This window comes from Canis lupus, chromosome 12 (genome assembly GCF_011100685.1).
Source record: "Canis lupus familiaris isolate Mischka breed German Shepherd chromosome 12, alternate assembly UU_Cfam_GSD_1.0, whole genome shotgun sequence".
Classification (NCBI taxonomy): domain Eukaryota; kingdom Metazoa; phylum Chordata; class Mammalia; order Carnivora; family Canidae; genus Canis; species Canis lupus.
The window spans coordinates 20,875,525-20,902,974 of NC_049233.1; the positions used below are offsets into that span (position 1 = coordinate 20,875,525).

At 40.4% G+C, this 27,450-nt stretch overlaps 1 protein-coding gene across 2 annotated transcripts in view; it reads right to left on the bottom strand.

Annotated features, from left to right (window-relative positions):
* The window catches only part of GCM1 (glial cells missing transcription factor 1), a 45,268-nt gene that overhangs the window by 7,522 nt on the left and 10,296 nt on the right, over positions 1 to 27,450 (bottom strand). The window contains exons 1-2 of one of the 2 annotated variants that reach the window (XM_038553346.1): positions 12,867 to 12,977; positions 9,644 to 9,855 (exon numbers count right to left, since the gene is read on the bottom strand). In XM_038553346.1, coding sequence (XP_038409274.1) covers positions 9,644 to 9,718 — 75 coding nt within the window. In that variant the 5' untranslated portion in view covers positions 9,719 to 9,855; positions 12,867 to 12,977. Of the gene's footprint in view, positions 1 to 9,643; positions 9,856 to 12,866; positions 12,978 to 27,450 lie in introns of those variants that run through there. The other variant, XM_038553345.1, reaches the window with a different exon arrangement.

Genomic DNA, 27,450 nt, shown 5'->3' on the forward strand with positions numbered 1-27,450 from the left:
GTGATCCTGGGGTCTGGGGATTGAGTCCCGCATCACACTCCCTGCGAGGAGACTGCTTCTGTCTCTGCCTCTCTCTCTGTGTCTCTCATGAATAAATAAATAAAATCTTAAAAAAAAAGAAAAAGAACAAGGCCTGTGAGGTAAGTCTTTTTTTTTTTTTTTAGATTTTATTTATTTATTCATGACAGAGAGAGAGAGAGAGAGAGAGAGAGAGAGGGAGAGACACAGGCAGAGGGAGAAGCAGGCTCCATGCAGGGAGCCCGACGTGGGACTTGATCCTGGGTCTCCAGGATCACACCCTGGGCTGAAGGCAAGGCTAAACCGCTAGGCCACCCGGGCTGCCCTGTGAGGTAAGTCTTAACAAAGTTCCTTGCCCTCTGTGTGCCTCCACTTCCTGCTCCCCTGGACATGTTAGGAAGACTGAACAAGTTGACATACACAGAGCATTTAAAACAGCGCCTGGAGCACCAGATCCAGGGCCGCAAGCAGCCAATGTGGTTGTAAGAGCCACTGGCTTTCAGGAGGGAGAAGACCCGTGGAGAGGTCACTGCATGCTTTAAGCCAAGACAAACACAAGATGGGAGTCTGAGCCCCAAATAAGCAAAAAGTTTATTATTGGTGCAACTTATTCCACGGCTTTCTTTCTCAGAGCAACGGTGCAAGCAAACCCTTCCTGTGCTGGACTGTGAGAAAGGGAAGCTGCCCCAGGGGGACAGAGGAAGGAGTGTGGCGTCTGGTGAAGTCCCCTCTGGCCCATCAGGCAGCTACAGCAGAGCTTCTGGGAAACAGGCATGACCAGGCCAAGATGCTGAAAGGACTGTCTGTTTTTTCCAGGTCTTTCCCCTCTCTGTCTCAATTCCCTGGTAATTCTGAGCTGAGGAAGATTCACCTCAGGCAGCCCCTTCCTGCTTCCTCCCCTGGCCTTCTTTTCTCTTCCTTCTGACCTCAGGCTCTAAACAATGTTCTCTTGTTTTCTGTGGTCACAGAAATGCCATAGAAAGCATAATATTTTATCTACTGAAATAAGAAGAATGCAGGCTGAAACACTAAAATATGGACGTTTGACTATAAAAATCTACGAGTGCGTTTAAATTATTCAAACACAAAGCCCAGCTGTCAGGGTAGCACAGACAAGGGCAACGCAGACTAAAGAAAAGCGGAGATTTTCATTTTCAAAGGTGAGTGGCCCCTACAGGCTAGTCAGAGCCTGAAATCCCATGAACCAGGAGGAGGGGAAGGTATATGTGTCTCAGGTGTTCAGAGGAAGAAATGATCTCCACCGTCTTTGTTTCCCCGTTTTCTCTCAGTTTAATGTATATTTTGATCTTCTTTTTTTATAATGAAAAAATCTATATTTAGATTCATAGCCAGCTGGACTCAGTTTAGATGATCCCAATTTGGTTGGCAACATCCAAAGCATTATAGTCAGGAGCCAGTCAAACATATGCTTTCTTCTCTCCATCAGGCCTGATCAAGGCATTGACCTTGGCTACATCAAGTCATACAGCTTCTTCACTGCCTGTTTGATCTGCTGCTTATTGGCCTTGACATCCACAATGAACATAGGAGTGTTGTTGTCTTCTATTTTCTTCATGGCTGACTCAGTAGTCAGGGAGGACTTGATCAAACTTGTTTCTCCTGGGGGCGCTCTTTCGAGGATATTTGGGCTGCCTTCCAAGACTTGGGTCATCAGAACGTAGGTGATGTGCAGATCTTCTTTTTTTCTTTTTTTCTTTTTCTTTTTTCTTTTTTTTTTTTTTGTGACTGTGCACGTCTTTCAGCACAGCTTTCTTAGCTTTCAAAGCCTTTGCTTTGGCTTCAACTTTGGGAGGGGCAGGGGCTTCCTTCTTTGCCTCGGTGCCATCTTCGTGAAAGGGCTTGATCTTCCTCTTTGAAGCTTCCTCTTTGGCTTGTGGATTATTTACAAACATGTTTCATTTCCATGTATTTGCAGATCTAATAGCCTTTTGCTATTAATTTCTAGTTTGGTTCCACTGTAGTTGGAGAACGCTGTGTGTTTTCAATTATTTTAACATTGTTGGGGTTTGTTTTAGGGCTTACAGTATTTTCTATCCTTTTTAAAAGAATATTTTACTTATTTACTTTTAAGTAGGCTCCACACCCAATGTGGGACTTGAATTTATAACCCTGAGATTAAGAGTCACATTCTCAACCTACTAAGCCAGCCAGGTGCCCCAGGGCTTATAGTATTTTCTATATTTGACGATCTTTTAAAAGTTTTTAAAGTTTGTTTTTAGTAGCCTCTATACCCAGTGTGGGGCTTGAACCTGCAATCCCCAGATCGAGAGTCACATACTTTTCTGACTGAGCCTGCCAGGTACCAGTACATTTGTCCATCTTTTAAACTTTTTTTCTTTTTTCCCCCAGCAGCCTCTCCACTGGCAGCCTACTTTGCCAGTCCCATCAGTAACATACCGATAATTCTGACAACATATTGACTTGAGAAAATCACTAGGAGTAAATATGTTCATATCAAGCTCTTCCCTATGCTCAATTTTTAGACTTGGATGCTTAAGGGAATCTTTGACATTTTTTGACATTGAAATTAAAACATAACCAAATTCCTATAATGCAAAGGAACACAGGTTTCAAATGACTGATAGGGATTTCTGAAAGCCTTGTAAATTTGAGGCTCCAGAAAGGTAAAATTTAAAAAGAAAGAACAATCATTTCTTAATCTTGTTTAGCAGATCTCCATAAAATATTTTCTTCTTTTCTGATCTTGTGTTTAATTTCTAACTTTTCATGAGTAACTCTTTGTTTTTCCTCTCGGTTAAGACGTTTATAATTTAAAGGGAATATTCTTAAGGCCTCCAACATGTAAATCTAATGAATTTATATTTTATAATCTCTTTGGGTAACATCACTGGCAGTTTAATCAAACATTTCTCTGACTTCTGTAATTTTTTTTACTAAGAGACCCAATCTTCTAGCTCACTTAAAATCTTTGCAACTCCATGGAATCCTAGAGCACCCATCCCTCCTTATTCTGCTTTGCCTAACTACTTAGAGCTCCAATAGGGTCCTTTAAGAATTAAATATACACTATTATATAAAACTAATAAAATGAAAATGAAAATTTTGAAATAAGCTATCAAAAACAACTACCTCACCGTATTATTATATTAAAATTGATTTCACATAGACTATAATCCACTTTCATATAAAGCAATTATCTGCAGGTTTTCTTTAGTGCTATGAATAGCTTAATTCTTCATAAATAGATGTTACCAAATAAAACAGGGAAAGCAAATAGAAACACATTTAAGCAAATCAGATAGAGGGGAAAAATGTAACTTATGGAACACAGAAAAAACAATTCAACCAGAATTTTGGTTTCTATAGAAATTTTCAGGAACTTATCTCTTTTGGGCCAACTGGAAACCAAACTTCAAGTGTTATCAAAGGAAAAAATTTAACTCAACAAAATGCTTGTTAACTCAAGAATGACTCCTTAGGCTAATGCTGGAATTTCTGGCCTTTGCTGAAGGGTCAAAATTCAAAACAAAAATGTCCTTATTTGCTCAGACCACACTAAGGTGGGCTGGAGTACTCCAGTTTTCAAACTCTCCATCACTTGCCTCTCTCTGCTCTTCTCTCTTCCCTTTCTCACTCTACCCAGCTAAGCAAGGGCACTTCCAGCAGACACCCAGAAGCGTTTCTCCTACTATAGAAGCAGTAAGGTCCCCATCCCCATCACATCGGGAGCTTACTTATGGAGTGGCAGAGTAATTCTGGCTCCAGTAGTGGGGATTCAATGACCAAGGGAGCCCAATATAGGTGGAGCTGTCCAGGAAAGTTGAAAAGAACTTGAAATCAAGGGGAATGTCAGCAAGGAGGACATAGCCATGAGCTCACCTATCTGACTAACAGCAATATGACCTGATCATGCAGGCAAATGATAATTGACAAGAAATTGAGAATCTGGTTTACCTGTTAATTCTTTAGCACCAAGACACATCTGATTACTCTTACTGGCTCATTGTGATTACATTTAGCCACATGAACTCACTGAAAGAGCTCAGATTTCCCTTCCCTTAAAAGTTTAAGGCAAATGTAACCTTGCCGGCTAAAATCACGGTCCAGGAATTAACTAATTGGAGACATGGCTTCTTCTTTGTGGTTGACTCACCAGGTTTTAGATTGGCCTGTATTTATGTTTAGACTATGTATATTTTTAGATTTTTTCTCTATGAAGACTGTACTCAAACCTTGGGATTTTGTGAGTTAAAGTCTGTTTTTTTTTTTGGAAGTAAGCTCTATGCCGAACATGGGGCTTGAACTTCTATGATCCTGAGATCAAGAGTTACATGCTCTACCGATTAAGCCAGCCAGCAGCCAGGCACCTCTGTACACAGGTTTAATCTGAAAACTACTCATGCTTAGGAATAAAATCAGGGTTTCTCTGCTGTTGTGCTATTGGAACACCCTGTACTTGTACTCAGAGAAAACTGGCTGGTGTCAGGAACAGAGCAGGTGCTCTCACCACACTGCTAAAGTGAGTATTAGGGAAAAAAAAAGAAGTGATTCTGCTCCCAATTTTTGACCAAGAAAAACAAAGAAAACACTTTCTTAGGTATTCAAGGCTGTCAAGAGTTACAGTCAATATTCATGAGATTGTGAGCCTTTTCAGGAACTCACAATAAACATTTTTAATGTAGGTAAGGCTAAACCAACATCAGACATTTGCCGCTTGGACCAAGTGAATCCTAAAGCAATTATATTTGAACCTTTAAAATGAAAATGTAATTTAAGGGAAATAAAATGGAAAAGCAAAACTGGTGTACCACATTAGCCTGGAATAGAGATTTTTAGCAATGATGGGTTTGAGTGAATTGAGTACCTGTAGTAGTTCAGGGCAGGCTCCCTTGGGGCTGGATTATGGAGAAATGGTGTCAAAATAAACACAAGTTAGAGGAGTGACCAGAAGCAAGTGAAATGAAGATTTATAAAGATATAACAAACAGCTGAAAGGAGGACAAAGCACTCATGAAACAAATATAGGGGAGCGATGAATTAGCGAGGGCAAGTGGACTTTGAGCCCTAGATCTGATCATGATGTTGTCCAGGCCCAAAAGCCTAAGGGCTGCCCACTTCCTAGAAAAACAACTGAAAAAAAAAAAAAAAAAAAGGAAGAAGAAAAAATAAATAAAAAAAGGAAAAAAAGAAAAAGAGAGAAAAAAATAAGAAAAACAACTGAATCTTCTTATGATAGTTTGTTTCCAAACTATGTTTCCAGCCAGTAGCCTATCGAGTCTCCTTGGTGAATGCCTGTGCACAATCTCCCTCAAATGTAGAAGCTTAATAGACTCTGGTGCTCTGCTCTGCCTTGATGGTCTTGTTTGTTTCCTTCCCCTGCCTTAATCCTTTTACATTTTACAATGCACTTCTCCAGAGAAAGCCCTTTGCAAGAATCTCTGCCCTGCTTCCCATGTCCAAGACATGCTGAATTACATACTTCCTCTTTCAAGTACTTCCAGCATTTTTCTGCATGACATAGGTTCTCTGTTCAGGCATGGATCTTGTTCCATTTGCCCAGAAGACCATGAGCCCTTCCAAGAAAGTTAACATAGCTTAATGGCCCCTGTATCCCCAGAGCCTGCTGTAGTGTCTGGCACATTCTAGTTACTCAGAAATGTTTGGTGTCCTTTAAAAAAAAAATTAATTTATTTTAGAGAGAGAGGGAGGGAGGGAGAGAGAGAGAACACACAAGGGAGAGAGAGAATCCCAAAGCATGCTCCATGCTCAGCATGGAGAGGGGCTCGAGCTCACAACCCCGAGATCATGACTGGAGCCAACATCAAGAGTTGGACATTTAGGGGGGTGGGAGTGAATGGGTGACGGGCACTGGGGGTTATTCTGTATGTTAGTAAGTTGAACACCAATAAAAAATAAATTTAAAAAAAAAAAAGAGTTGGACATTTAACCGACTGAGCCACCCAGGTACCCCATGAAACATTTGACGAAGACATCAGCTTTCACTGTTGCCAAAAATTAGCCCATAAAGCTTGACATGTCTGAGGTGTATAAGGGGATGTGGAATTTCAGGGAATGGAACAAGTCATTAGCATTCAGGTGATCCTCTTGAAACTTGAAGCATGTGAGTGGATGAGCAGGAAAGAATTTGGTCTATAAGTTGCAGGAATGTGCCTACACATTGCAGAAATAATCATCCTGGCAAGAACTTAAAATTATGAAAAACAAACTCTTAGTTCCTTATATGAAATTTACAACAATAACAAGTGATTGCATTTGATCCTTTAAACCACATTGTTTTTGGTGCCCAAACAGGTGGTCTGAGGAACATTAATCACCTGAGGGGCTCCATCCACAAAGAAGGCTCCAGGGTCAAAAACCAGTCAGGGCCACAGTGCCTAACACAGCTTCCTCCTGGGAGCACCGCCAATACCACACTGATGGGAGTCTCTAAGTCTGCAGCAAAGAAGTCTGTTTAACTTTGTTGAACCTAGTATTTCTGTTTTTCTTCCTTACAATACCCACAAAAATACCTTGTCACTTGCACTCTACAGAACGTACTTTGGGAAACACTATTCCAAACAGCTTGTATAAGGAATTACTGTTTTTCTTTTACTGAGGTGGTATCTGAGACTTAAGATCATTTTATGTAAAGTCACACAATTCTAAGCAGTGGAGCCATTCACTAATGAATTCCACGTTTGTCAATTGCTGTTAATACACCCCAGGTATTGTGTTAGCACTGGGCTGACAGTTCTAGAAAGCAGGCTGCCTTCCTAATCTCAGGTCACAGAATCCTAGACGGGTGAGTGCAACCAACTCATTTACAGAAGAGAGTCTCAGTAAAGGTAAACACCTCCCTAAGGCTTTACAGATTAAAGAGGCAGAATTGGAATTCCAAGACAGGGCTTTGTCTCCATACCCTGGCTTCCACAGTGCAACTGCTCAGCCTCAATATACTCACAACCACATCTATTCACAAAATATACAACCTAATCTTGGAAATCTTTTCAAGACCTTTTTATTTTTCACCTCAACTGGTTTTTTTTTTATTTTTTAAGATTTTATTTATTTATTCATGAGACAAAGAGAGAGGCAGAGACCTAGGCAGAGGGAGAAGCAGGCTCCCTGCAAGGGGCCCGATGTGGGACTCAATCCCGGACCCCGGGGATCACACCCTGAGATGAAATCTGAGCCACCCAGGCGTCCCTCAACTGGTTCTTGCTATGAGTCCAGAGCCAGCATAAACCCAGATCAGGATGGTGTTGTCTTTACTTAGAAAATATTAAGGGGGGCAGCCTGGCTAGCTCAGCGGTTTAGCGCCGCCTTCATTCAGCCCAGGGCATGATCCTGGAGAGCTGGGATCGAGTCCCACGTCAGGCTCCCTGCATGGAGCCTGCTTCTCCCTCTGCCTGTGTCTCTGCCTGTGTCTCTGCCTCTCTCTCTCTCTCTCTCTCTGAGTCTCTCATGAATAAATAAATAAAATCTTTAAAAAAAAAGAAAATATTAAGGGACACTGACTTTTTTTTTTTTTTTTTAATTTGAGAGAGAGTACGCATAAGCAGATAAGCAGGCAGAGTGGAGCAGACAGAGAATCTTAAGCAGGCTCCACACCCAGTGCAGTCCAACGCGGGGCTTGATCTCACAGCTGAGATCACGACCCCAGCCCAAACCAAGAGTTGGACACTTCACTGACGGGGCCACCCAAGAGCCCAAGGGACACTGGACTTCTAATCATTTTTTTGACATATTTACAAGGGCACTTGTTGACGAGTTATTTCCTGGGACACCTGGGTGGCTCAGTGGTTGAGCATTTGCCTTCCTCTTTGGGCACAATCCCGGAATCTGGGATTGAGTTCCATATCGGGCTCTTCGCAGGGATCCTGCTTCTTCCTCTGCTATGTCTCTCATGAATAAATATATTAAAAATTTTTAAAAAGTTATTTCCTTGAGAAATCAAACTTTTTGATTAACTATAAATGATACATTTTCAAAATTTCATTGTGTATTTTTGTTGTAAATTTCCGAATTTAGTGTCTTGGGTAGCTGAGAATACTTTTGTTCTTGGAAATTCTCATTGGAAAATGAACTTTTATAAACTCTGAGAAGTGGTGATTCCTTTCTTTTATCTCCAGATCTGAAGAATGATACGGATCCTCTGTCCCAGGAAAAAAATGCAAGTTAGTCACAGTGTTACCCACCATTTCAAAGAGTTCTCATACCCCATTAAAACCCCTGCTCTGGGATGCAACATTGCATTGTGAATCTTCCACATACCTGCTTACTTCTACCTTTGATGTTTAGGAGACCCAGCTGCTACTTGGGAGCTGCAATCATGAAATTAGGAATAGGCAGCAATATAGGTCCCTGAGCCAGGTATAACTAAAATGTACCTTAAAGTTAGCCCTAAAACAGCTACAACAATCACAAACCAATTAAGAGCAACTATAAAGGGGTGCCTGAGTGGCTCAGGTAGATGGTTAAGTATCTGTCTTCAGCTCAGGTCACAATCTCCAGGTCCTGGGACTGAGCCCCGCATCTGGCTTCCTGCTCAGTGGGGAATCTGCTTCTCCTTCTTCTGCCACTCCCCACTGCTTGTGCTCTCTCTCTCTCTCTCTCAAATAAGTGAATAAAATCTTAAAAAAAAAAAAGCAGCTATAAGGACAAATCCCTACAATAGATATTTTTATGATTCAGCTGTGATTTATTTAACCATCCTTAAATGAGTGAAAAGCAGTGTATTCTTTGTGTCTTCATCACAACCAAGACCTACTGAGAGGTAACATAGGGGAGAATTTAAGAGAAAACATAGAAAATCTTCATTAGACTGGAATTTGGAATGGTTATAAATTGAGGCTGTGGAATCTCTTTTCTTCTGCTCTGCTTGGGTAAATCCAAATTTTTTGTTCCCCAGAATCAGGCAGACTAGCTTGAACTTTTCATTACATGTTCCTGGTGATCTCCAGTCAGCCTTCCCAATGCCCTTTCCAACAACTTCCAATGAAAACATCCTTTGAATGCCAAAAAGGGAGTCAAGGGAGGCCAGTTTTAGACAATATTTTCCACCAAATTAAGAGTTAAAAAGTCAAATGCCAAAAATGAAGTTAAAGAAAATATGAAAGTCTCCCTGTAGCTGAAAAATAGCCCATTGTGTATATACCAGGTATCACTTACAAAAGTTCTAGAAAAGCACTGTCCCATAAGAGCACTATCATTTGGATATTCCAGGTATAGATTTAATTTAAAACCATTACTATAGCAAATAAGGCTGTATGGGAATTTGTGTACCGTGCAGAGTCCATCTATACACAAATACCTTATCATGAACTTTATTCCACTACCTAGCTAGAGTGGGTATGACATGAGCCAAACCAAACTTTGAAAGAGAAGGGAAGTAGCATTTTCTTTGTTTCAGTCTATAACTGTTGTGGGTTGGGGGCTTGTGGGGCAGTGTCTGATTCATGAAGATACATTCAAATTCTAGGTCATGGCATCTTGTCTTAAAATTCTTCAGTTGGATGCCCAGCTAAAGCTCTAAAGGAGAGAAATTTACCCAACTTGGACTCTCACCAATTTCCTTCCAGATTTTATCAAGTTAAGGCTTCATAGTCAAATGCTAAAGGCGATTCTTATAATAAGTACATACCTGTGGCAGTTTCATATCATTAATATCCCAGCTTAACATCTCTTTGTCCTCAGAATCAAAGTCTTCAGGCTCCATGACAATCAGCTTACCCACAGGTTTCCGTCTATTCAACTTCTAGCAGAAGTGGTGGAGAATTTTCCTTTCAAAGGCCTTTCATACAGTGGGATCAATCCACTCTTGAGCAGCTTAGACCTGGAGACTGTTTTCTGACACTAAAAAATAAGTGATAGTAATACTGACCGTTAAAGAGATAAAAATCAGTACTTGCCTGCCAGAAAAACCTGTTTCATTGACATTTTTTGCAAGCACCAACATACAAAATAAAAATACACTCTAGAAGTCATTAGAGATCTTGTTGCAATAAAGCTTGACCGTGGGGAATCAGAAGCACCAGGATCATTGCTTTCACCTCAGGTTTGGGCTGCCTTTCTCACTCCTAGACCCAGGTTGGGAAAGCCTGAGTAGAGACCATTGTCACCTATAGGCAGTGGTTTTCCCCTAATACTTTGGGGCAGGAAGGAGAGGTGGCTTGCAGTTCTTTTCATGGATATACCTTTGTACACTAGCTAACGTGTGGTTCAAGTTCAGTGAGAAACATCACAACCAAATGTATCTAGAAATGTTTTGTAAACCTAAATTGCCACAGAGATTAATTTTTATCTCCTTAGTAAATCCAGTGTGTACTTTATATCTTCAAATATTGTCAATGGATGTCCTCAAATCATATTCCCTCTAAAACCTTGGCATTATTGACATTTTGGACCTGGTAATATTTTGCTGTGGGAGGTTATCTTGTGCACTATAGAATGTTTAGCATCATCCTTGGTTTATGACCATTGAGTGTCAGTAGCAACACATCCCTTTGTTGTGACAACCAAAAATGTCTCCAGACATGGCCAAATGTCCCCTGGGTGGGGGTGGGGGGGCAAACTGTTTGAGAATGACTGCTTTAAATTAGTGTTTCTTGACTTTAACTCAAAGCACTTCAAAACTTCTTTCTTCAAGACTTTTTAAAAAATTTTATTTATTTATTAGAGAGAGCACAAGTAGGCAGAGTGGCGGGCAGAGGGAGAGGGAGAAGCAGACTCCCCACTGAGCAGGGAGCCCAATGTGGAGCTCAATCCCAGGACCCCCGGGATCCTGACCTGAGCCGAAGGCAGATGCTTAACCAACTGAGCTACCAGGTGCCCCCTTTAAGACTTTCTAATAGAATCTCCCTCTTCCTTGCCCCCTCCCAAAAATTCTATCTCAATCTCACTTTACTTTGATTAAATTGTATTATGTAAGTGATAGAGATTAAAAAATGTTTGTGCAAATTGCATTTCTTCCTCTGAGAGGAATACCAACTCTGGTTTCTAATTGTAATTGGTTAAAGGAGATTTAACCCCCCAAAAAAGGAAGAGAAAAAGAAGGAAGGAAGGAAGGAAGGAAGGAAGGAAGGAAGGAAGGAAGGAAGGAAAGAAAAAAGAAAGAAAGAAAGAAAGAACGAAGAAGGAAAGAAATGTTCTACACTGGGGAAAAAAACTAGTCATTTTGCAGATGAAATGTGTTTATTAATAGAACACAAAGTGAAATATGTTTACATGTGTGACATCTCCATTTGCTTATTAAAACAAGGATGTAATGATGTGACATAAAACAACTTAATAGTAAACTTGCACTATGATTACTTTAGTAGTCTCCAGCCAACGAAGTCTCATGGGCTTTCTTCCTTAGTTATTTAACTGTATATAACCCTAATACTTTTCAGTCACTGAGATATGCTGAGGGCAAGAATATGAATACAGAAATATGTGACCATTATATAACAAGCTAATAAGGGTCTCTTCACCCTCCCACCACATTCACCTACAACCTAGTGGTCAAAGAACATGAAGTCCATTACCCTTGTTTCAAACACTGCCATGCAAGGTTAAATCCCCAAGAGTTTTAAGTCAAATTCTATTTGGGAAATAAGCATTGAATTGCTGAAGAAATGCTGCCATAAACTCACTTGAAATCAGATTTCAATTACAAGTTTATGAGACACAAAGATCGAGTGTCAACATGATGGCAGCAGTTTTATGTACTTACCTCTTTGAACGTTAACAATAGTAACTCAGACGGTCTAAAACTTGTTATAGCTAATCGGAACAGATTGATCTTTTTAAAAAAATACCTCGAATAACAAGATTCACATCTCAAAAATTCAAAAGCGTTTGAAGCAACGCAGACATAATTCTTCTGTTTTTAAATTAAGGGGAGGGGAGTAAAAATTCTTGCTGCACAGAAGTTACATTGCTCTTTTGATTTTCTCAGATATGAATTGTTGCCAAATGAACAAACGTTAATTTAATATTCCCCCTGAAAGTTAAGAACACTTGATCTTAGCCAAAAGGCCAAGAAGCGATGAAAGTTAAGAACAAAACAGGAAAAAAAATGTTTGCAGCCCTTCGAAAAATAAACAACTAACTCAGTTTTCTTCCAGAATTAAAAAACTAATTTTGTAAAGACTTCCTTTTTTTTTTTTTTTAAGCAACTTGCACCAAAGTATATTCAAATTTCATCATTTCTACAGAGAACCAAGTACAACAACGAAACCCTGGAGGAATAGGGTGACAGAATATTCCTTACATTGGCCTCTCCTCAGGATTTCTGGCTTCCTTACCTTCTGACTTCTTATGGAAATGCAGACAATACAGTGTCATAAAAATCTCATCTCTGGTTCAGGTCCCAGCAGGTTCTGATCATTTTCTACGCAGAAGCTGTAGTTCCCTAATCCAGGTCAAGGTACACTATGCTAATGAGCTCTGGCAAAAGTCCAATCAAAATTTAGATGCTCTCAGCTTGGGATAGGTGAAAGAGCTTGGGATAGGCAAGAGTGATCCAGCCCAATTGGCCCCAGAATGCCAGTAATATGATGGATATTTCAAAGTTTCACCTCTGAACTTTCTCCTCCTTTAGTTTAAGAGGGGATTTTAACTGAAATGGACATTGAAAAAAGAACCTCATGAGGAAGTACAGGTGTTTTTCTGCTCATCATTTCATAGGTTGGGCTCATAACAGACTGATTTAATAGTAGATTCTAATTCTCCTACCACTTACCCCTGCCTCTGTATGAGAGAGAACAGAGAGACAGACAGAGGTAGAGAAATACCATGCTGATGGAACCTACTGGAATAGATATTGGATGGCCAACATTCCTAAACCAGAAATACTAAAATGCTATTTATTCTACACCTACCAATTATGCCCCCACTAATTCTGAGTGTTCCGATCTCAAATAATATCATTCTCCCAAGTCAGTTCAGTCCACATGCTGTGTTCCAGGCTGTCTGCTAGGCTCTGGAGATCTAAGGGAAAATTAAAACATTGAATTTCATAGTAGAAAAGACAAACAAAGACACTAAATAAGCCTAAGATAACTTAATGCATGGAACAGAGGCATTCTAGAAGGAATGTGGAAGGAGAAGTTATGAAGTTGAAGGGAAGCTAATCTGGGGAAACTTCTTCCACCACCATGATGCCCGATTAGCCTTTTGAAGGACAGATGGATATTTGTTAAGGCATCAAAGAATGGAAGGTGTTTCAGGTAACGGTGATATTATGAGCAAAGAGAAAGTCATGGGAAAAGTTAGTGTCCTCAACATTAGAAGTAGGTGACTGTCAGGAAGGCCCTGACCATGGAAGACAGGATGTGGACAAAGGGATGAGCAGGCCAGAGGGCAAAATCCTCGGGAAGACTCAAAATCCTGTATTGTGTAGTTGCTAAGAGATCATTGGCAGTGTTGAGATTTCTCACTAGTGTTTCAGTTCATGAATGAATTTCTCTTCTGCCTAGAGGTTGAGACACTGAAGAATTTTCTGGTGCTTTATCACACTAATCTTGATCTGCTCCTTGTAGTCCCTTCTTGGTCAGGGGGTTCTTTCAACATCTCCAGACACGCTGTAGCAGGACAAAGCCAAGGGCTCTGCCAACTGGCAAGAGAGAGAGCTCTACATGGTGCTGCTCCAGAAGCTCAAAGTAGAAAGCTCCAGAAGCACAAACAATGGATTTTAGACTTGAGAGGAAATAAATTGGTAACTGGCACACCCATCATGATTATCCATTCATTTCGGTCTCCTCTATTCTTGCCAGTTACCAATTTATTCGTAATCTTTAAAAAAAAATTGTGTTCTTATCTCCTAGAGGTTCCCATTGTTAACATTTTGGTCATGTCCTTTCAGGCATTTGTTTCCCCCTACACACATCCCCGAACAAAGATATTACTTTGCATAATTGTAAGAGTAAATGTACATACTATTACTTTAACTATTCATGAGTGCTAGTCCTGGGTCCCCAGCTAAGCTACTGGTTCCTTTACGGAGGAGTTGGTATCTCTCACCTCCCTTCTCCTCACACAATGATCAGCTGCAGGCCAGCTGTAACATCACATCCATCTTCATCCACCAACCAACCCTACTCTGACACAGGAAGAAACTGAGGAGCTCTCTCCACACTCAGATTGGGCTGTGACCTCATGTTGTAGACTGGTTAACGGCACTTGTACTTTCGCAAGGCCAGAATCCTACCTTCTTACCCAAATTCTCCTAATTGGATCTCGATCATTGTTTTTAGTGACAACAATAATCATGGCCACTTCCATTGATCGAACACTTGCTAAAGAATCCATCCTTAGAGCACTCTTATGTGGTAGATGCTATCCTTATTATACCCTCTCTTCAGCGGTGTTCATCGAGGCTTTCAGAAATAGTGACTTGCAAGCATGTAGGTGGCAGCGCTGAGGCAGAAACCAGAGCGTGCTGGCCAAGGTGCTGCATGAACTGCCCAGGGTTGTTCAGGGTCTGGAGTCTTGTCTTTCTTCCTATGTACTCAGAGCTCCACTCTGCTTTTTTGAGTCTCTGTCTCCTTTCCGAAGACAGGAATCCTGCCCTAAAAGCCAGGTGCTCAGGGGCACCCGGGTGGCTCAGTTGGTGTTCAAGTCTTCATTTTGGCTCAGTTCATGATCTCAGGGCATTGGGCTCCCTGCTCAGTGGGGAGCCTGCTTCACCCTCTTCTTCTGCCCCTACCCCTGGCTTGCACATGCGTGTGGGCGCGCGCACACACACACTTTCTCTCAAATAAACAAACAAATAAATAAAATATATATAAATTTAAAAAGCCGGGTGCTAAGAGGCCCTATTGCTTGGTGACTGACCTCAACCACGGAAGCTTGGATTTCTCAGTATCTCTGCTCTTGTGTTCCCCATCCCTCTGGGGCCTACTTACTGAGATCATGATGGATTCTCACATCATTGGGGGTGCTTTAGGCATTTTAGGAAGGATAGTTCTGTGTAGGACTGTCCCATGAACATACTGTTTCCCCAGGCCCTAAAGGCCAGCAACACATCCAAGTCACAACACCAACCCTAGCTTCCTACACCTGTACTTCCAAATGTTTAGAGAGGGCCAGGAGAGTGTCATTGTATGGCCTCTGCTTCAGGACAAGTATGCCAGAGGTGCTTGCCTAGATAGGCTACCACTGTTGTCTCCAGTTTATGGCCTTCAGACTTCTTGCAATACAAGATGAATGAGCTTTTCCAGCATTTACAAGTCTTGTCTATCCTCCCGGTTCAATAGATGTGCCAGGCCCTAGCTTCACCCATTGTCTGGTCCCTCCACTGTGAACTAAGCCATTTATTTAACTCTTACCATATGTCAGGTACTGTTCTAAACACTTAATCCTCACAACTACCTTACGAAATAACATTATTATTAAGTTATATTAGTACGAGAAACTGAGGCACAGAGTGGTTAAATAACTCAATCTTTATAAGGTCACGAAGGAACCAATCTCTTGGCATCCATAATCTGATCTTGGTCAAAGGAGAAATATCAGCTAGATAACAGTGATTTCCTCTATGATAGAGGAAATCTATCTGACACATCAGCCCTTTCTGGTAACAACTTCCCCCTGCCTCCTCACCTCACCATTTTATTTTTTTATTTTTATTTTTATTTTTTTTTTTCACCTCACCATTTTTAAGGAAACTGCTATTGCCACCCCCCTCACTCCCCCTACAAGGCTATCCATCAGAATTTTCTGTCCCTTCTAGCACCAGACTCAGTCTGATCTATACAGTCCTCTTCTGGAATTTCCCAAGTCAGAGGTGAAGAGGTTGCTCTTTCCTTTCAGCTGCCAAATTGTAAGCTGGCCTCTGAGCTACTATGGCCATAGCTCTGCTGTTGCAGGACAGAATCTGACCATGAAACCAAAGGGAGCAAAAAGCATAGGGAGAGAGATAAGCAAAGGGAGAGCAAAGAGATTTGGATTCAGGCAAGTCTGTGGCCCACTCCAGTCCTCTCATTTGGAATCATGCGACCCACAAAGACCATTTACACTTTCACTCCTTGGAATTGAGTCCTTCAACTTGCACCTGTTAAAGATCTATTAACACATCTCCAATCTAGGTAAGCCTAAATTTTGCCCAGATTTCAAAACGAACCACTCTCCTTTTTATTTATCCTTCTAATAAAGGTGGGCACCCAGAGGAACTTGTCTGACACCCCTTAAAATCAGAAAGGCTTCATAATATCTCACTTGAGTCAATGTGCAGGACACAGAATCTTCATCATCTCAGTTAAACCCTGAACCAACACAAGCAGTCCTTAAAGCAGGTAATCATTCATAAAAAGTTCATAAAACTGAACTTTGGATTTTTCCTCTAGGGTGTCTCAAATTTTAAGCCATTTGTGATTCTCACATGGAGAACTCTTCAAGGTCTGTATAGGATACTTTAGTTCTAAAGACCACCCTGCATCATCTTAAATTGGATTCTGAGCTGCATCTGTTCTGAGAAATAAGAGGCTAACTTAGTGTACTCTATAAATATCTGGGCAGACAAGACAGACATGGTTGACTGTTCCCTAATTGGTGGTTCAGGTGGGGAAGCCTCTGGATGTCATGGTGTTCTCTGGAAAATACTATGAAATTTAGAAATACTTTCTTTAAGGGGTGCCTAGATGGCTCAGTTTAGAGAAGACAACTGTTGATCTCAGGGTAGTGTATTTGAGCCCCATGTTGAGCATAAAGCTTACTTTAAAACATATACATACTTTAAGACTTGAGAACAGTTTTACTTACAGAAACTATGACTGATAGATATATGTGTAATATAAAAATCACAACTATGAACCCAGGGTCAACCCCCCAAAAGGGGAAAAAAACCCGAAACAAAGAACTTCTCACATTCATAAAAGTGGATTTTTTCCAGTTTCCTATAAAAAGTTTGCTGCTCTTTTGTTTTGTACCAAAAGGCAAGAAATGGGATGTCCTGCTGGTTGATAACAATGTGAGTAAAGTCAGAACTGAGAAAACAATTTTGTTTCTTAAATAATTTTGCAAATTAGGAAATTGACACCAACTTTTTAAAATTTAGGAATCAGATTTTTAAAAAGTCACAGAACAATCAAAGCAGGAATATGATCTACATTAAAATGGAATAAGCTGTTGCTGCTATTTTAGAAGAATTAATAAATATTTCAAGCTATTTTGTTCTGATTTCCAATATGGTAAACATTGGTAGATATTACCACATAATCAAAAGCTGTTGGAGGTTCTTACTAATTTTGAATAGTGAAAATAGAAGATTTTCAGAAGATTGACAACTGCTGTCATCACGTAGTAAGTCCTGAAGTAGTGAACCCGTCATGGGGTGGGGTGGAGCTGTTGCTAGTGATAGTCACACTCAGAGTGTGAACTCCCCCATCTTCAGCTCTCCATGGACTCCTATCTCAGGACTAGAAAGGTGGCAGGAATGGAGGGGGTAACACGATAAGGAGAAAGAGATGCTGTCAGTAAAACAGCACCACCAATGTCCACAGGATGAAATGCTGCTGGAGGAGGGAGGTCCTGCCCTCAGCCGAGGCTCTATGGCACCCAAGACTGGTTCCAGCAGACCCAGCACCCACCACTTCTGCTGCCTGTGAGCTTCTGATCACCGGCATTTGAGGTTCTAGCAGCTAGCGTCCCCATAGAGGGCAGAGCAGGAGAGGGAGAAAGTGGTGGACAAATGCAGTAACTGAAGACTCAGCAATGAACACACATGAGATATCCCTTGAAGAAAACACAGAGAGAACTGTGCAGAGCTGAGATCCTGAAGGTAGAGCCAAAGGCCAGCACCTGACAGCCTAGACTGGTGCCACCCAAACTCTGAAGCCTGGCGGAATCACAGGTTAGATATTTGTAATCAAAGGATTGCACACCTGAAGCTAATATAACATTGTGTTAATGATCCCTCAATTAAACAAATTTAAAAATAAAAGAATGCTGAGAAAAAATGCAACAAAAGTGGTAACCACTGTTCTTTGTATTATGGGATTGTTGATCATACTATTTCCTTTTTTATATTTATTTGTAATTTTCTAAATTTCCCATAAGAAAGGTGCATCGTTTTTTAGCATGACATTCCTTTTTAAGTCAGCGATATTAAGTAAAAATAATTACCATTTGTACAGTGCTTTATAGCAACAGTTCTCAAACATTTTTATACTCTTAAGAAATAAGGAGACTCTTGGGGGACCTGGCTGTCTCAGTTGGAAGAGCATGTGACTCTTGATCTTAGGGTCATGAGTTTGAGCCCCATGTGGGGTGTAGAGATTACTAAAAAAATCAAAAATATGAAAATCTCAAAAAGCTTTTGTTTATGTAGTTATATCTGTCAATCTTTACCATATTAGAAATTAGAACTGAAAACTTTTTTGAATATTTATTTTTTAAAAGATTTTATTTATTTATTTGAGAGAGAATGAGAGCATAAGCAGGTGGAGGGGCAGAGAGAGAAGCAGACTCCTCACTGAGCAGGGAGCCCAATGCAGGGCTGGATCCTAGGACCCTGAAATCATGACCTGAGCCAAAGATAAATGCTTAGCCCACTACCACTAAGTGACTCAGGCACCCCTGAAATATTTATTAATTGATGTAAAATAATAGTAATAACCCATTTCATTTTAATATAAATATCACTTAAAAAAAACTATGTTCAAAACAAAAATTCATGGGATGAGTCACAGTAACATTTTTTGCAAATCTAATATCTAACGCAATAGAAAGCAGCAGGACATCTCATATCTGCTTCTGGATTCAATCTGTTATAGTACATGCGGATGTCATGTAGGCTCTGGGAACTACACTGCATGTGTGAGAGATTTATAGTGAGATTATTTTGAAGTGAAGAATATATCTTAATATATTCATGAAAATAGTTTTAATTTTGTAAACCTCCTGTAAGGGTCTAGGGTACCTGCAAGATTCATTGGACCATACTTTAAAAACCATTTTCTTTTCTTTCTTTTTCTTTTTCTTTTTTTTTTTTAAGATTTATTTATTTGAAAGAGAAAGGGAGCTAGGCAGGGGTAGGGGGAAGGAGAAGGGCAGAGGAAGAGAAAGAGTCTCAAGCCGACTCCCCACTGAGCACAGAGCCTTGGTGGGGCTCCATCTCATGAACCTGAGATCATGAACTGAGCCAAAATCAAGGGTCGGACACTCAACCGACTGAGCCACCCAGGTGCCCCTAAAAACCATTTTCTTTATACTATACAAAATATCTTTACAAACAAATCTCATCTGACTCACAAAAACACCTTGAATCAGGCATGTTTTTAAACATATGAGGAATTTGGGAGTCAAAGAGGTCAACCAATTCATCAACCATCACATGAATTCCTGTCTTTTAGAGTCTGAATCTGAGACTCAATTCCAGATATCTATCATATCAACCCTGAAAAGCTTTTTAACTGCCCGCCTTTTCCCAGGGCAATAGCTGGGACACTTAAAGATTTTATACACAATAATTAGGATTAATACATTAATTCTAGAATGTGATAAATAAAAACAGATCTAGAGGAGTTAGAGAAGACAAAGCATGACATAGCAGAAATAAGCACAGGTCCTGGCAGGCAGGAGCCCTGAGTTCTGGACGCCATTCCTTCACTTATTGTGTGACTTGAGCTGAGTTTCTCTACCTCTCTGGTCACCAGGATTGCCTCATCTGTAAAATGGGATGATGATATCTTACCTGCCTGAAGGCATGGTCTGGACCAGATGATTGCTCAACATCCCTGCTAGTGGAAGACTGGTCATCTACCAAAAATTCCAGTCACTTGAAAAGTAGGAATACAACTCAGCTGAAATGGACTCTCGTTTGATAATTCCTGTAATTCTTCCTTTTTCTTTAGAGTAATATTTGGGACTTGGTATTTATTGAAATTTATTTCAGTCATCTTTCTTGTAATTTCTTCAAACTTTATCCAGAAAACCTAACCTTGAGAAAATTCATTAAAATCACCTGGGTGACTCAGTCAGTTGAATGTCCAACTCTTAATTTTGGCTCAAGTCGTGATCTCAGGGTCCTGAGATTGAGCCCCCATGTCTCTCTCTCTCTCTCAAATAAATAAAATCTTAAAAAAAAAAAGAGAAAGAAATCACTTAAAAACTTTGGTGAGTAGAAACCCAATGCAATTCAACAAGCCCCACAAGTGTACTGAACACCCACTATTGTGCTGGAGACATGTTATGATTCTAGAGAAGCAGGCACACCTGATTTTATTTCTGGGCATGCTACTGGATTTACACATCTATCATGCACTTAAGCTGGTTTGTTTTTCCAATTTTTTATTGTGGCTAAATATACATAACATAAAATGTACTATTTTAACCATTTTTAAGTATAGTTCAGTGGCAGTAAATATATTCATTGTTGTTCAACTATCACCACCATCCATCTTCAAAACTCTTTATATCTTGCAAACCTGAAAATACAGCCATTTTAAAAAAAGATTTTACATATTTATTCATGAGAGACACAGAAAGAGAGAGGCAGAGACACAGGCAGAAGGAGAAGCAGGCTCCCTGCGGGTACCCCTATGCGGGACTCGATCCCAGAACTCCAGGATCAGGCCCTGAGCCAAAGGCAGATGTTTAACCACTGAGCCACCCAGGTGTCCTGAAAATACATCCATTAAGTAATAACTCCCTTTCCCTTCCTGCTCTGGCAACCACTATTCTACTTTCTACCTCTATGAATTTAACTACTCTTAGTACCTTATATAAGTGGAATCATGCAGCATTTGTCTTTTTGTGACTGGCTTATTTCACTTGGCATCGTGTCCTCTGGGTTTGTGTTGTAGCAGGTGTCAGAATTTCCTTCCTCTGTAAGGCTGAATCCTATTCTATTGTGTGCATATACCATATCGTGTTCATACGTTTATCTACCAATGGACATTTGGGTCATTTCTACCACATTGAAGCTTTCTAAACCTTTGTTTAAAGGTTAGAGGAACAAAAAAAAGGTTGGAGAAACTTAGGACGCCTGGGTGGCTCAGCGGTTGAGCATCTGCCTTTGGCTCAAGGCATGATCCTGGAGTCCCAGGATCGAGTCCCACATCGGGCTCCCTGCATGGAGCCTGCTTCTCCCTCTGCCTGTGTCTCTGCCCCTCTCTGTGTGTGTCTCTCTCATGAATAAATAAATAAAATCTTTAAATAAATGGATGAATGAATGAATGAATGAATGAATGTTGGAGAAACTCAACCCAAAGAAGAAAGTAGAATACAGCTAATGATAGCAGACATGGGTCAGAAAAATATGCACGGAGTTCTTTCAGATTCGAGACATAAATTCTGGTACTAAAAGAAAAAAAAAGCTAGATTTTTGTCTTTGTTACTTTCCTCCCTTCCCTAAAGAGCTGTTACTAAATTCTAAGTGTCATAAGATCATGGAATGTACTGCATTTAATTTCACATTCCACAGAAAATGTAACAAAGTTCCGGGCAAATTCCATTAACGTATCTCTGAATATATCAGTGTAGTGGCACAATTAGGGAAACATTTTGATCTGAATGACCACACTTGATTTTCCAACAATCTTACAAGATAGTCAAGGCAAGTATTTGTGTCATTTCATACATGAAGAAGCTGAGAATCTCAGCCATTTGGTCATCACCAGGCAACATGGAACAGGACAACCGCTAGAGGTCTTACAGCAACCCCAGCACTGTCCCTCTGCCCCTGCCATCTGTCCGTAGTTGTGAATGAGCATTTAGAGTCATTTCCTACGTACAATATCACTTTGCCCTGAAGCACAGTAGTATCAGCTAGACAACATCACACTTAAGATCCTTCTAATCTTATGATTTAATGTGACAGTTTTCCATTATGGTGAGTTCTTTTTTTATTTTTTTTACTATGATGTGTCTGTGTGACAGCAGGCCTACTAACATATATATTTACTTAGAAATAAAATGATGGGATCCCTGGGTGGCGCAGCGGTTTGGCGCCTGCCTTTGGCCCAGGGCGCGATCCTGGAGACCTGGGATCGAATCCCACGTCGGGCTCCCGGTGCATGGAGCCTGCTTCTCCCTCTGCCTATGTCTCTGCCTCTCTCTCTCTCTCTCTGTGTGACTATCATAAATAAATAAAAATAAAAAAAAAAAAGAAATAAAATGATCTGAGGTTCTGTTAAAGACCCTGCAGTAGTGAGAGGAAATCTGCAAAAAGTGGCAGGGGAGGGTTAGCTTGTACATGTTGGGTAGGAAGAACATTGCTCTTTGATCCTCATGCTTAGCTTAGAAAAAGTAGGTATAAAGTTGATTATATGTATCATATTTGTTTAAAAACCAGAACATATGATGGTTGACAAAGAGTACCTAGAACAAAATTATGAAGTAGTCAGACTAACTGCCCCTTGAGTATTCCAGTCTCCTTGCAAACTCTTGGATTGAACCTTTCTTGGCTCTACCCAGGGACTCAGTACCTTCAAAAGGCCTGTATATATCCAGCCCTACATGAACGTCTTTTCTGGACCTGCCCCAACCTCTGCACTTTTTCCTGTCTCTTCATCAAAACGTCTAGCCAACAAATTGTCCATAGGTATTTATTTCCTCTTCATCCCCAATCCCTCTGCTAGACTAACTGTAAAGAAATTTTAAATGTAGGGATCCCTGGGTGGCGCAGCGGTTTGGCCGCCTGCCTTTGGCCCAGGGCGCGATCCTGGAGACCCGGGATCGAATCCCACGTCAGGCTCCCGGTGCATGGAGTCTGCTTCTCCCTTTGCCTATGTCTCTGCCTCTCTCTCTCTCTCTCTCTGTGTGACTATCATACATAAATAAATTTAAAAAAATTTTTAAAAAAAGAAATGTTAAATGTTATTAAGGAAAAAGTTCACCACCATCACCATAACAAAAAGAGGCAAGGAGGACACAGGAGAAAAGGGATTTCAATGATTTTTTGAAAGACAAAGTAGACATGAGGGGAAGCGACTTAGGAAGGGGAGAGAATGTTCCAACTTAAATGGAGGTAAAAAAAGGAAAGCCAATGGCTCACAGGCTTAGTGGCTGGAGACCCCAGGGACTAAGAAAGGCCAGGCTTGAGTGAGGCAAAAGCATTGGTGGAATGTACTAAGTAGTCGAGTTGTTTTCCTTAATCCACTCGAGATAATGCCTCCCCAGTCAACAGGAGATCTGAGATCTGTTCTCTTGGGGAACTGAATGACCATGGCTTTGGATTTGGAGACAGTTGCCATTTGGGGACATAAAGAATAAGGGAAGATTGAAGTGAGCACCAGGCTGAAATTAGCTCAACTAAATAAAAGTCTAAAAATTAACTGTGGGGACCTCAGCCTTTTTTCCCACTCTGCCCTCAGCCTTTTTTCCCACTCCTCTTAGGCCTCGTTGGACATTACTCTGGCTGTAGGAAATGGATGACCCTTCTTTTCTGCAGAAATTGAACAGGCTTAGAAAAATAAAGTTTAGCGTTCCATGATAAAAAGGACAGTTCAAGGACCAATCCCCTAAAAGAGAATTCACTAGTCCACAGGCTTAACCTACAGATGTAGAGCTACAAATTAGCTTTTAAGAAAGTGATCTCACTCTTAAATATTAACAGTCAAGGATGACTACACATTTGGGAAAAGCCTCCAACATGAAAGAGATTTAAAACTAACCAGCTAACCACGCCTTGGAGGAAGGAGAGTACCAGAAGATGTTGCTACTATGTCATTGAAGTCCCTGGAGGATGAAACAGCCAAGATGCTACAGGAAAAAAAAAAAGAAAAAAATATCAAAAAGTAAGAAAGGAATCTAGGGAATTGTAAATATAACAGTCAAAATGAAAAAATCATAAAAATTTAGGGAACTAAAATCAAGGAAACCTACCAACCAGACTAAATCAAAACTGAATGAAAACAAAAATAGGAAATAAGCTTCAAGGGTTAGATTAGAAAGACCACCCACTAAAGTTAGAAGCTAGCAGAAAAAGAAATAATTGAAAGTAGAAAAGATGGGCAGCCTGGGTGGCTCAGCGGTTTAGTGGCGCCTTCAGCCCAAGGTGTTACCCTGGAGGCTTGGGATAGAGTCCCACATTGGGCTCCCTGCATGGAGCCTGCTTCTCCCTCTGCCTTTGTCTCTGCCTCTCTCTCTCTCTCTCTCTCTCTCTCTCTCTCTCTCTCTGTGTCTCTTGTGAATAAATGAATAAAATCTTAAAAAAAATAAAGTAGAAAAGAGGAAAAAACCAAAGTGATATAAGAAATTTTTCTGGCCAGAATTGGAGGGCATGAGATTCCAGACAGCAAGTTATACTGAATCCTCAGCAGGTGAGTAAAAAAGCCCAACCTTGACACATCACTGGAAAAGCTCAGGACATTGGGAGTCAGGAGAAAGAATTGTTACACTTCCGGAGAGAAAAAGCAGGTAAATCAGAATTTTACTGGACTATTCAAAAGTACTAACTCTGAAAAATCAGCAGATGATGGAGTAATACCTCCAAAATTCCAAGGGAAAAGCATCTCCAACCCAGAATTTTAGAGTGAGCCACATCAGTCAAATGTGAGGGAAAAATAAAAATGTTTTAAACATTCAAAGGCTAAAAATTTTGCTTCTTGTGCACCGGAAACTACTGAAGGCAGCTATGCTCCCCCAAAATAGGGGTAATTGGATGAGAAAGGTTTCCAGGAGCACAATGAAGAGAAGTCCATCAGGGCAGGTATGTAGAAGACCATAATTATGAGCAGAAACTATATGCATGAACAGAGTATTCTGGGAAAGAAAGTGTGAGGGTTAAATTTTATTTATGTGTTTGGGTTTTGCTTTTTTGTTTTGTTTTGTTTTGTTTTTTTTGGTGCTGGTTAATTTAATTTTTAAAAGATTTTGGGCAGCCCCGGTGGCTCAGCGGTTTAGTGCCGCCTTCAGCCCAGGGTGTGGTGCTGGAGACCCAGGATCCAGTCCCAGGTCAGGCTCCCTGCATGGAGTGGAGCCTGCTTCTCCCTCTGCCTGTGTCTGTGCCTCTCTGCCTCTCTCTCTCTCTCTCTCATGAATAAATAAAATCTTTTTTAAAAAAGATTTTATTTATTTATTTGACAGAGAGAGAGCACTAGGGAGGGAGAATCAGCCTCCCCACTGAGCAGGGAACCCAATGAGGAACTCGATCCCAGGACCCTGAGATCATGACCTGAGCCTAAGGCAGACGTTTAACCAACTGACCCATCCAGGTGCCTTGGTGCTGGTTAATTTTAATGTGTCAATTTAGCTAATCCAAGATCCTGGATATGTGGTTAAAAACCAGTCTGGATGTTGCTGAAGGTGGATTCTTTTAGTTGAGATTAAGGTTTAAGTCAACAGACTAAGTCAAGCAGATTACCCTATATAATATAGATGGGTCTCATCCAATTAGTTTTAGGCCTTAAAAGAAAAAAGAATAACATCCTATGAGCAAGAGGAAATTTTTAAAATTTAAATTCAATTAATTAACATATACCGTATTATTAGTTTCAGAGGTAGCATTCAGTGATTCATCAGTTGCGTACAACTCCCAGTGTTCATTACATCATGTGCCCTCCTTAATGTCCATCACCCATTCACCCCATCCTCCTCCCCTCCAGTGACCCTCAGTTTGTTTCCTATGATTAAAGGTCTCTTATGGTTTATCTCCCTCTCTGATACCATCTTGTTTTATTTTTTCCTCTCTTCCCCTGTGATCCTGTTTTGTTTCTTAAATTCCATGAGTGAGATCATGATGATTGTATTTCTGATTGACTTCTTTTGTTAAGCAAAATATCCTCTGGTTCCATCCATGTCATTGCAAATGGCAAGATTTCATTTTTTTTAATGACTGAGTAGTATTCCATTGTGTATATATACCACATCTACTTTATCCATTCATCTGTCAATGGATATCTGGGCTCTTCCATAGTTTGGCTGTTTTGGACATTGCTGCTATAAACATTGGGGTGTAGGTGCCCCTTTAGATCACATCTGTATCTTTGGGGTAAATACCTAGTACTGCAATTGCTGGGTCGTAGGGTAGCTCTATTTTCAACTTTTTAAGGAATCTCCACACTGCTCTCCAGAGTGGCTGCACCAGTTTTCATTCCCATGAACAGTGTACAAGGGTTCCCCTTTTCTGCATCCTTGCCAACATCTGTCATTTCCTAACTCGTTAATTTTTCCATTCTTACTGGTGTGAGGTGGTATCTTGTTGTGGTTTTGATTTGTATTTCCCAGATGCCAACTGATGTGGAGCATTTTTTCACATGTCTGTTGGCCATTTGTACGTTTTCTTTGGAGAAATATCTGTTCATATCTTCTGCCCATTTTTTGATTGGATTATTTGTTCTTTGGATATTGAGTTTCATGTTCTTTATAGGTTTTGGATATTAGCCCTTTATCTGATATATCATTTGCAAATATCTTCTCCCATTCTGTCAATTGTCTTAGTTTTGTTGACTGTTTTCTCTACTGTGCAAATAGCTTTTTATCTTGATGAAGTCCCAATAGTTCATTTTTGCCTTTGTTTCCCTTGCCTTTGGAGATGTGTCTAGTAAGAAGTTCCTGTGGTCAAAGTCAGAAAGATTGCTGCCTGTGTTCTCCTCTGGGATTTTGATGGATTCCTGTCTCACATTTAGGTCTTTCATCCATTTTGAGTCTATTTTTGTGTAGGGTGTGAGGAAATGGTCTACTTTCATTCTGTGCATGTGGCTGTCAAATTTTCCAAATACCATTTGTTGAAGAGACTTTTTTTCCATTGGATATTCTTTCCTGCTTTGTTGAAGGTTAGTTGACCATAGAGTTGAGGGTTCATTTCTGGTTTCTCTATTCTGATTCCATTGATTATCCATCTGTCTCTTTTTGCGCCAGTACCATACTGTCATGATGATTATAGTTTTATAATAGAACTTGAAGTCTGGAATTGTGATGCCTCCAGCTTTGGTTTCCTTTTTTGTTCCACATAAATTTTAAGATAATTTGTTCCAATGCTGTGAAGTAAGTTGATGGTATTTTGATAGGGATTGCATTGAATGTATAGATTGCTCTAGGTAGCATAAACATTTTAATAATATTTGTTCTTCCAATCCATGAGTGTTGAACATTTCCATTTCTTTCTGTCTTCCTCAATTTCTTTCATGAGTGTTCTATAGTTTTCTGAGTACAGATCCCTTGCCTCTTTGGTTAGGTTTATTCCTAGACGCCTTATGGTTTAGGGTGCAGTTGTAAATGGGATCAACTCCTAATTTCTTTCTCCTGTCTCATTGTTAGTGTATAGAAATCAAACTGATTTCTGCGCATTGATTTTTGTATCTTGCCACTTTGCTGAATTCCTGTATGAGTTCTAGAAATTTTGGGGTGGAGTCTTTTGAGTTTTCCATATGGAGTATCATGTCGTCTGCAGAGTGAGAGTTTGACTTCTTTCCCAGTGCAAGAAGGAATTCTATATCCAGACTGCTTTCAGACTTGTGCCAGCCTACCCTACAGATTTTGGTTTGCCAATCTCCACAATGTGAGCCAATTCCTAAAAATGAA